Below are 11,483 nucleotides of genomic sequence, written 5' to 3' on the forward strand. Positions count from 1 at the left end.
TAACATTTATTTTTTAATCAGGTTAATAATACGATGAGGAAATATAGTTATAACGTCAATATTCATAACGAGCTGCTAGGTTGGTCTAAAACTCCGCATTTTGGCACACTCTATATGCCTCCCCTTGTAATGTATGCTAACGTATATTTTATTAGAAAAAAAATCCATTACTGTAAAATCACCGAACAGTATTTTTCGACTGCTTTTGTCTAGATGTACATCAGCAGTGGAGGACTTCTTACGAGCTTCACGCGGGCCTTATTTGGAGAGCTGTGTAATATGTTATCCAAGTCATACAGCCTCACGGAAATTCAACGTCGAATAGATGAAGTTAAGCTGTTTCTGTCTGTAACTCTGAGCATCGCCAATGCCCACACGGTGGAGTTTTACACCCAGGACGTGTGGAACCGCTTCATGGCCGTGCCACCTCACGAGGTCCTGTCAACACTCGGCTCGGCTACTGACCAGCAGAGGGAGCCAGGACACAAAGCAAAAGGTGAATACGGTTCTTCAGCCGCCTTAAAATTAATTAAAAAAAAAGTATATATTAATGGAATACTCTCTATGGGGGGTTCTTGTCAGTCTGTTGTGTTAACTCTCTGTTGTATCTTCTAAGGAAGAACTGGCTGTACACACCATTCAAATACGTTTACAAGTTTAATACAAACGGACCGTCATTACATCTTTACAAGTTACTAACGTTACCACCAAGAAGAAAAACTATTGCCATGAAAATCCAAACACAACTTTACCCACGTTTCTGTGTCTGTGTCTCCACAAACAGAGCAACCGAGGACCACGTTCGGGTTTTGCAATGATACAAACCGGCTGGTTGATGTCTGTGAACTGTTGCAGGCGGCCAAAGCCCACTCTCTCCCTGGCCTTGGAGTGTGTATGAGCAGGGATGAGCTACTGCAGGCCCTCAGAGAGAACCGGTCAAAGTCTGGAGCTCCACCTGCAGAGATAGGTAGGAGGGAGAATGGACTGTCTGGTTTCATGCTGAGGGAAGGAATCCAGTAAAGAATTCTTCAGGGTTGTCCAGCCATCATGGAATTGATTTGAGGTCTTTGCAAAGGGGCATTGCTGGAGAATTGACGTTCTTTATAAAAAAAATGTGTCTAACCCAGGTGCTGAGCTGGAGACAGATGAGTTTATGAACTCTAAGAAATCTCATGAGGTCCAGTCCATGTCTGAGGTGGTGGCCTGTCTAGCCCAGCGCTGTAGAGTCAAACAGGTAGAGTAAAAAAATTGAAGTTTCAAACCTCAAAGGCTCGGTTTAGGGGGGACCTGAACCCTTGGACCCCACACATAAAGAAGTTTATCTTATTAAACAGACTTTGGATTTGATTTTTCCTTCTGTCTTTTGTTTCCCACCCAGGTGATAGATGTAGGCTCAGGGAAGGGCTACCTGAGCTCCTTCTTGTCTCTGCAGTACGGCCTCCAGGTCTATGGCATCGACTCCTCCAGCACCAACACCCACGGAGCCCACGAGAGGAACAGGAAGCTAAAGAAGTTCTCCAGGGCGTACCAGAAACACAACAAGGCAGTTAGGGGACAGGGAGAGGCTGTCACTTATTCACCTCAGGAAGAGTTAAGAGAAATAAAGCCTGGAACTGATGGAGACAATGAGGTTTTACATGACGACGGGGCAGGAATTGTGTCACAGGAGGAGGAGAAGGTGTTAATCGGCTTCTCAGATGTCAACGTCGCAGTGGAAAGGAATTCAGAGCCCAACCCTGAAACAGACGAGCTCTACCTTAGCGCCCTGTCAGTGGATGTGCTGCAGCCTACGTCTCCCAGAGTTCCCCCCGGACAACTGAGTGCTGAGGAGAGGGAGAGGAGGAAAACGGAGAACATGGAGAGGAAAGCTCAGAACCGAGCCGCCAGTGTCATGTTTTCACCCCTCACTTCTTACGTTACCGCGGAAACAGAGCTCCGAGAGCTCATCAATGAGCTGGAGGTGAGCGAATCCAAAGATTGAAAATAGATTTAGTGCATGTTTGGGCAGCAGTGGGGTGCAGATAGGAGGCCAGCCACACAGTATACAGTATAGTAGCAAAGCAGGATTCCCACAGCAGCTCCTGAAATTACAAGTCTGCCACAACAGCTGGAGATTACATTACTGAAGCAAGTGTGGGACCTTATCGCCATGCCAATTCTGCCTCACGTCATCATCAATAAATTTTACCATCGATCTCCCCTCCCCACCTCTTCCACTGTTCTCTCCTTTCTCCACATGCTTTCGCCGCATTCCAGGATGCGGTCATGGTCGGCCTGCACACGTGTGGCGACTTGGCTCCCAGCACCCTGAGGATGTTTGTGGCTAAGCCGGAGCTGGCCTCCGTCTGCAGCGTGGGCTGCTGCTATCACCTCCTGTCTGAGGAGTTTGACCCTGCAGGGCAGGGTAACCACACATACACACACACACACTAACACACTGGCAGCAACGTACTCAGATAAAGATAACAGCCAGGGACATATTAGTGTGTTTGTGTCTGTTAGTCTGTGTGTTAAAAAGCTGCGACAATGTTTACGCACACACTCCACCCGCTTTTTCGAGAGCATATGGTTTCCGTCGAACATAGAGCTCACATTTTCTTCTCTATTTCTATGTCTCTCTCGCTCTTTTCTCGCTCCCACATGTCCCATAATCCCACCTCAGTCACCTGCAGCGCTCACTTCATCCCTCTGATCCAATCTGAAATGAAATCTCCTCATCCCACACAAAGCCACATAAACACTTTATAGTCATATTTTATAGTAAACAAGTCAAATGTTCCACTGAGAGTCTGGAGACTCAGCCAAGTTACCCTTCTGGAGATTGAGTTGAGCACAGAAACTGGCTGTCTCGAGTCTTTAGAGTGGATTTATGGATTTAGGATGGCTGTTTAAGCCTGTTGAAAATGAGATTCTTTTGACCTTTGTGATTGATTTAGCAACTAGCGTGTTGTATTTACTCTTGGCTTAGGAGGACTTTGCTGTTATTTAGTTAGCCTAGACTTCCACACTAAGGAGATTGTACTGCAGCCTATTCTGCCGCCTCACCTCTGATGTTAATTCAGTTGCCAAAACGCAGGAAACTAGATATCAGGACTGATATCATGCTCATTTCATGCTCCTTTGGCTGCTCAGTTTACGAGGCATGAAATCTTCTAAATGTGTCCTCATGCTGGGACTGTAGCCTTTGCGTATCTATAAGAAAGAGCCCTCACTACAGTCGATACAGTATCGCGTCATCTCCTGTTAACGGTGTGACCTTCGACCCCCACGTCATCGGGCCCGATGTAACTACAGCCAAATGGGAGCGAAATCACGACAGCTGATTGAAAACACTCCTTTCCTTGCTTGTTTCTTGAACTCTAGCTTGATCTTTTAAAGAAGTGACAAAGGCACACACACACACACACACACACACACACACACACACACACACACACACACACAGACAATTTCTCCCCCCCTAATGGCCTAACAGTGAAGTCTTGGATGCAAGCCAGCTTCTGTTATAGCCTTTCTTACCCTAAAAAAGAGCTAAAGAGCTGAAAAGCTTCATTTTACAAGGCTACATTTATGTAATCAGCTCATTTGGGGAGTGATTCCTTAATGCATCATCCATGTTTAGTACTTTATGTGGTATTGAGAGTCCAGTCTCATGCTGTTTACTCACAACTAGATGAGTTCAGGCGTCTTAAGTTTTGGAGCCAGCGTGTCTCTTCATAAATTATTTGTAAGAGCACGATCAGAAATATTTGTCTTTCTGGAGTGCATGTACGTGGCCAACGTGAGGCATTGCTACTATAAACAGATCTGTGCAAGTACTGTAATCTGCACTTCAGGCGGAGGAAAGGTTTGTACACTTCAATTGCATCGAAGGGCCAAAAGGGAAGCTAACCCGATTTGCAACATGTTAGCGTGTCCAGAGCAGTTGGCAAGAGCCTGGCCCGGCCGCAGCTGCACGTGTTATTACTGCTTCTTTTGAAAGTATCCCTCTGGATTCACTGCGCCTTGGCCTCAGTCACTGACCCTTTTAGAAATTACATGAAAAGGATGGCACGCTGTCAAGTAGTCACACTCGGTGCCCTCCCACTGGGAATTTGTGTGTGTGCGTGTGTGTGTGCTAAGCTCTGCTGTGGTCGGTATGTCTGGTTGCTCCTCTCACGACAGCAATCGGAGGTCTTTTTAAGGCGAAATATTTAAGAGCAATGAGTTTAACCTTAATTCTTTTCTTCCAAGAAACTAAGCCAGACACACTGAAAAGAATAGGATGGAAGTCTTTGTAAATTAAAAAAGTCTCCCTGGCAATTTTGTTGAAACTCATACCCACGGATTGCAGTTGTTTAAAAAGAAAAAACACCCCCATGAATCAACCAAACTGATCCATCCGTTTACACCTATTATCTCTGTGTATTCCATCGCAGAGTGTTTGCCCGGTGTGTGTGGGTTCCCTCTGAGTCAGTACCTTCGCGACCAGTCCTGGTTCTGTGGTAGAAATGCCAGGATGTCGGCATGTTTGGTGAGTTTGGATAGCAAATTTCCTACTATTACATACAGTCTTGAGAAAATAGTATTTTTTATTAATTTATGGTAGGTTACAAGCAGGGCATGTGCATAAAGTAGTTATTCAATGACTGTCTTTTAACCTTCGTTATTACAGCTACATCTCCCTTTTTCCCCAAAAACATTTTGTCTTAACGATTTACCCATTTTTCAAAAATGCAGGCACTCGAGAGAGTTTCACTCGGCCAAGGGGTAAGTCAGACATGCATCCTAAGTGTAATCAGTATGTAAATTAATCGACACCATCGCACAAAAATGGGACTCCAATGTCTTTCACTAAACTGTCATTACGTCACACCCATCCAAACAAATCCTTCAAATTATTTCAAACATTAAATATGGGTGTTCACGATCACTCAAGACTGTTATCTTCAACAATCAGCCCATTAATTCTGCTATTGTTTTAAGTCTGTGATTGACTACAGTGTATTTATTTAAAAATGTAGAACTCGGAGCTCCGGCCCAAAGCCTGATACACGATACCACCAGCCATTAATATGGAATGTTTATAAATATTAATGCAATCACAGTAAGATTGATCACATGTTGGAACTGGGGTCCTGAATCCAAAAACAGGCTTGATTGATGGGTAGTCTTGCATCAGCCTCAGAAAAGTGTTAGAAATCACAAGGGAATAACAAACTTTTGATGTGAAAAAACCCAGTAAAGTGCGGTCTGTTTTCCTGCAGATTCAGATGGAGTCTCTGTTTTACCGAGCGGTGCTTCATGTTATTCTGAGGGATCACTACAGCTCCTTTAAAAGGTAACGGCAAGTACATCTGGTATCACTTTAACATGAGAAATTACAGCAAGTGTACAAAGCACTAACACATCACACAATATTTTCTAGGTATTTTTTCCACAGTATCCACATACAGTAACACATGTGAGGCAGAGCTTCACATTTCAGTAGCTGTCTAAAGGATAAAAGAAAAACTGTTCTTTTCCTTTCTCTGAACCAGAAAAGAAAAGTTTTTGTTTCTGGTTCATTTAACAAGAGTCACATGTACTCAGTGTACTTGTATCTTATGGATGCGCCGACAGTTTTGTTGTCATTACTTGGGATTCCTCATGGTGGAGACAGAAACTACGCACTATAGCTTTAAAGGAAAAATGACAAACATTTGCTGAGTTCCAGCTTTTTAAAAGTATTTGTGTATCTGGGTCTTGGACTTTAAGATGGACAAATCAAGTCATTTGTAGATGTCATCTTTAGGAAATTGTGTGGTGCATGTTTCACTTTTATCTTAGGTTTTTCAATGAAAAGACGAGGATTGCCATTGCATGCAATGAAGTGGAAAAAATAACATGCCATGCAGTATCATAAAGGCAGAATGGGTTGGTCGTTTGTTAGGCTTTACTTTTTAAACATGAGTAACAGCTGGCTCTCAGAAGTCGAAAGCTGCTGGTTTACACCCATAAAACCTGAATTTCTGGGGTCATTGCTGTTGTTATTTTGCATTCCTAATGGCTGACACTTTTCATGTATTTCGGTTCAGATCTTAAGTGATATGCCGTCATTACTCTCCTTTTAACTAAATAAACAGAGCTATTAGGTATTGCACATTTCAATTAGCCCTTATCAAACAACCCCAAGCATTGACCTGGCCCCCTCCTGTACTGTGGCCTTCAGTTTATAACCAACATCCGATCAGTGCCTATTCTTCACCATTTAGTCCTTTTTGAAGTGTATAACAGTTGGATTTTGGTTGCTTTGGTTTCATTTATACAAAAGAAAACAGATGAGGGTAAAGTAGTGAATGTTATTTATTGTATTGGGCAAAAATGTGATGTTCAGGGACTGTGTGTGTGTGTGTGTGTGTGTGTGTGTGTGTGTGTGTGTGTGTGTGTGTGTGTGTGTGTGTGTGTGTGTGTGTGTGTGTGTGTGTGTGTGTGTGTGTGTGTGTGTGTGTGTGTGTGTGTGTGTGTGTGTGTGTGTGTGTGTGTGTGTGTGTGTGTGTGTGTGTGTGTGTGTGTGTGTGTGTGTGTGTGTGTGTGTGTGTGTGTTTTTCAGTGAAAAGCGAGTTGGGAATGTCTACTCTAAAGCTAAATCATTTGTGGACTACGTTCGCCGAGCTCTAAGCAAACTGGAACTGGACGAATCAAAGGTGAGGAGCAGAATATCATAATTATCAATCTTTCAAACAAAACCTTCCAGAAACACACACTGTGGGAAGCAGTCTCAATTTTGGAAGGTGAATTAGAGGGAAACATGCTTCTTTGTTGGTGTTTGTTTAGAAAAGGCACCAATGTATGTCAGGTTAATGAGCTAAACAGGTGCTTGAGAAACTGGCTCTCTTGCTCAACATCCTGTTGCCATGCACCAGGATGTTGAGGTCATCCGGTTGCCCTGGGTATCCATGGGAATAAGGATAACGTATTTCTGTCTGTATGTCAAAAGACATAAACCCTTCTTTTCTTTTGCTTATCCTACTCTGTACATTCTCTGTCCATCCCTCACATGTATTTCCTGTTTTATATCCTGACTCACATGCATCTTTCTCTCTCATCAGCTTTCTGACAGTGACATCCAAGATTACCACGACACATACGCGCCGCGAAGGGGCGAGATGCATGCCTTTAATATGGTAGGTCCTTGATAACATTTTAACAGAACTGGTAAGCAGGAACATCCTTTTCATTCATGTAAAATGAGATGTATAATGCCAATAAATTGCAGACCGTTAAGTGAGATCATGTAGGCTGCTGGGAAGTAATACTGCTGTACAGGACGGGAAGAAAACCAGCCTCTGGTTAGAGCGGAGGCCACTAATTGTGGTGTCAACCAACATACCATTTTCTTTTCTGACGTAAAGCAGTAAAATGGTTTTTGGGGATCGCCCAGAAGTGACTGGGTACACACTAGTCATGGTGGGTTTTAGTATTTGGGAGCCGCCAAAAAAGAACAACTTACAAGCAATTTTGTACCACATATATAAAAGTCCCTGTGAAAAACACTAAAAGGAAATGGAATGAAATGAACAAAATTATATTTTAGGTAATGTTGAATTGTCTCTCACCATTATCTTTGTGTAGCTGAAGGTGACCTTGGCTCCCTGTATTGAAGGTCTGATTCTTCTAGATCGCCTCTGCTACCTAAAAGAACAGGTAAACTTATTTCAGCCGGGACACTCTGTCACTCATTGCAAAAATAATTATGAATTCATCTTGGAGGCGTGGCTCATAACAAACCCCCGTTGGCAAAACCTGGAATACTCAAAAGTCAGATAAACATGAAGTCGTACTGACTAGACACAACGTCACAAAGAGACGGGAGGTTAATTTAAGGTAAGTTAAAGGTACTTTACTGTCTCATACACATACATGCAGCAAAAATTCATTCTCTGCATTTAACCAATCCCTCAAGGGAGCAGTGGGCAACCATTTAGAGCGCCCAGGGACCAACTCCAGAATCCAGTGCCTTGATCAAGGGCACTGACTGGAGAACCTGGTACGTGTGTATGTTTTTGAGTTGTAGGCAGTGGTGCACGTTGATGTAATATAAGAACTGGATACAGTATTTGAGGCGGAGCCCTGTTTGTTCCTACAAGAGCAGCTCAGTGGCGCATAAAACCGTTTTATGGAGCCTAAAATTCCCCGGATGATCGGCACTACTTCCGTTTTGTGCCTTCCATAGAGCAGGCAAAGTAGAGACCTCCGCCGGTCTCCACTTACTCAATTTAGATAGGATTTAATTTTGCGGCTCTTCTAAACTTTCCAAATGTTATTGGGCCGAATGGATCAAATTCTGATCATTTGCGTGGGTTGTAAGCAGCAGTAAAGGTGTACAGTATGTAAAAAAAAAAAGAACAAAAGAGCAGGCTCAAAAAAGTCTCAAAGCCACTCAAAATACCAAAAAAAAAAAAATTATATATATATATATATATATATATATATATATATATATATATATATATTTATATATATATATATATATATATATATATATATATATATATATATATATTCATCATTAAAACATGTGCAATCATAACTCAGTGATTTACACCAGCATGCTACTTTTTCAGCATCTTTATAATTTGCTTGTACAGTTCGTTGAATGGGATTTGAAATGTGCTTCCCAGATGATGAAAACAAAGACGCCAAAATGTCAGCTGATATCTTAAAAACATTTTTTACTGTTTCTTTGTTTTTGATTCAGCCCACTGATAATAATATAGGTGTTGGCTAAATTAAAGCCAGATTGCAATTTAACGTCTCATGCTTCTGCAGCCAAACACAACATGTTAATCTTTAGCCATTGAGTCATTGTGATGAGATATGTACAAGCCGAAGGCTTTGAAGTTGTGATTACATGCGTGGCTGTGTGTCAGATGGACTTCCTTAACCGGGTCGGGTAATCAAACAACCTAACGTCAGGAGAGCTGGTCAGCTTTGAGAGGTCTCCCTGGAGGAGGAGCAGAGGAGGGAAAAGAAGAGGTGACGGATGTATGCGAATATGATCCATGTGATGATAAGTGTGCTGAAGCATGCTCAGGCTTAGAGAAAGATATAAACACACACAGGTCAGGTTGTTTAAATTCTGAGCAAGAGCTGTGATTATTCTCACAACATACATAACATTCTGTAGATTTTTATTTTGGTTTCCAGAAAGTCTAGAGGCCATTGCTCCAGTGTTGATGGTCAAACAATGATGCACTTATTAAGCAATGTATACACTGTGACGTGATGTATGCTGAAAGGTCAAAAGACCAAAAACTGTACGATAAAATATGCATCAATGGTTGTGTTAGCAAGAAATTCATTGAAAATAGTGCTGTGTATGCTGTTTTCAGCGATAGGATGTAGGTCTGTCTTATGGTCCACCACTGTGGTCCAGACTGAAATATCTCAACAACGAGGGGTCGCCATTATACAGACATTCATTGTTTCCAGAAGATGAATCGTTACAAATTTGGTGATCCCTTCTTTCCATATCGCGCTATCAGGGCAAAAATGTTGTTTTTACGATATTTTGGTTAATTACCAAATACTTGCAAAATTAATGACATTCCAATCAGTTTGTATCTTAGCTTGATAACAGGCTAAACTTAGATGGTGAACATGGTAAGCATAATAACCGCTAATCATCCGCATGTAACACTTGTCACTCTGAGCACTTTAGCATGCTGACGCGTGCTTACAGAAGTGTCAACAAACTAGTGCCAAAGTGGCTGCGAAGGCTCCCTCACTGGCAGTAAGATATAAATACAATTCAATACTAGCACTACTTTTGATTAGAGACAGCTAATTTAAAAGCAGCTTATACTGTTACAAGTGTCCCTGAGCAAGTCAATGCAGCCAAAGTTGCTCCCGGATGCTGTGTATATAGCTGTCCACTGCTCGGAATACTTAGGATTGGTTAAATGCAGTAATTGAATTTCCCTACATTGTATTGTCAAATTGTATGTGACGAATTAAGAGTAAAGTTTTGTTTGTATCCGGTTCCACATGTTAAGGAACGCCTCCTAATACGTAATGCAACAAAATTGGCGTCTGACCTGTTTAACCCTTGTGATGTCTTCCCATCAACCATCATCTTTTGCTTTTTCTGATGTTTTAGCATTTTTTTTCTACGCTTTTTTTTTAATTCATAGCCTAATTTTTATTTTTTATTACAATATACATCATGTCTTACGTTATAGAAAAACTATTTTTTTTCCCAGCACTTTTTGGCTTTTTTTTTTCTTCTTTTCTTCAGAGGTTTTGGTCACTTTTTTAAAATGACATGAAATTCAAAAAAACAAACAAAATTCAATAAAAGTTTACCAGAAAAACACTGTATGGCATCCTTGTTATTTCTAGGCAATTTGGTTGAAAGAAAGCTAAGTTCCTTATATTAAAAATAAAAAAAACGGGTCAAATTGGCCATGAGGACAACACAAGGGTTAAACGGCCCGTCTAGCAGCTAGTATGGAATAATGTATGAATATCCCCAAGCAAAATGGGTGGTTTTCCTATTCTCGTCATTCTACCGACACAGTAGGGATGCAGCAAAAGAACAGCCCTACAAAGTGTGTTTGAGACTACAGGTCGCTTTTCTAATCCAAAATGACCTAAAACTAAACTGCTAGCCATCAAGGAAGACAAACTTGTTCGACACACGAACAGGAGTCCACCTGACACGATATTTGTACGATGTTCATTCTCATGGGATTCAATAGAGACATCTTTAATAGTGAGAACATCATACGGCAGAGGATGCCAATAGGTCACAAGGCCAAACTGGGAGAAGAATCCCGATTTTTATGTCCATTTGTTTTTTATTCAGTTCTATTGTGTGTTATTGTTTTTTGGGGTGTGTGTGTGTGTGTGTCTTTGTGTACTGCAGGAGGATTTATCATTCTCTGCACTGGTGCAACTCTTTGATCCCCTGCTGTCACCGAGATGTTACGCTGTCATTGGACTGAAGAGTAATGGGGACAGAGTTTCATGTTGATGAACATATATATTTATACAGTACATATGCACATGATTATAATACGCTGCTTGAGACGTCATGATTATACATGATTATATCAGCAATCATACTTGAGTGATTGTAAATGTATGTGTTCTCTCGTGCTTGTTTTGATTATACTGTATGTATGATTAAATCTACATTTTGGGATTTATTTGTACAGTCTCTGTATCACTTTCAGCAACATCTAGTTTGGATTTATATACTTTACTTTTTGTGATGAAAAATAAATCATCTGTATTTTTAGCATTGTGCCCTTGACTGTGTGCTCCTCATGAAAACACATGCTCAAAACACCTGGAAAAACTGTCCTTCCTGTTTGATTGTATCCATCTCAGGCTTGTGTCTTTACAGTATGTTTCGTGACTCTTGAGTAAACACTTGTTTTTAAGGACCGTTCAGGGAACCAGGGGCATTGTGGGATTTAGGAGGCTCTGTTGACAGGTCTGGAAACCCCATTTCTAGG

General features: G+C 41.5%; 1 protein-coding gene across 1 annotated transcript; it reads left to right on the forward strand.

The window, feature by feature from the left end:
* Positions 1 to 104: 104 nt before the first annotated feature.
* On the forward strand, positions 105 to 11,268 carry mettl25 (methyltransferase like 25). The gene is made up of 12 exons (XM_034863418.1): positions 105 to 496; positions 785 to 967; positions 1,128 to 1,234; positions 1,379 to 1,960; positions 2,257 to 2,404; positions 4,419 to 4,513; positions 4,720 to 4,749; positions 5,247 to 5,320; positions 6,572 to 6,665; positions 7,071 to 7,145; positions 7,594 to 7,665; positions 10,889 to 11,268. Exons 1-12 carry the CDS (start codon positions 214 to 216, stop codon positions 10,994 to 10,996), a joined length of 1,851 nt encoding a protein of 616 aa, XP_034719309.1. The 5' UTR covers positions 105 to 213; the 3' UTR covers positions 10,997 to 11,268.
* Positions 11,269 to 11,483: the final 215 nt, after the last annotated feature.

Source organism: Etheostoma cragini, chromosome 23, assembly GCF_013103735.1.
Source record: "Etheostoma cragini isolate CJK2018 chromosome 23, CSU_Ecrag_1.0, whole genome shotgun sequence".
Lineage (NCBI taxonomy): Eukaryota > Metazoa > Chordata > Actinopteri > Perciformes > Percidae > Etheostoma > Etheostoma cragini.

Excerpts from the sequence above, each read along its gene's own strand:
- mettl25 (XM_034863418.1), top strand. The coding sequence starts at position 214 with ATGTACATCAGCAGTGGAGGACTTCTTACGAGCTTCACGCGGGCCTTA. Across the intron at positions 6,666-7,070 it reads TGGAACTGGACGAATCAAAG|CTTTCTGACAGTGACATCCA; the intron begins GTGAGGAGCAGA and ends CTCTCTCATCAG. Across the intron at positions 7,666-10,888 it reads TCTGCTACCTAAAAGAACAG|GAGGATTTATCATTCTCTGC; the intron begins GTAAACTTATTT and ends TGTGTACTGCAG.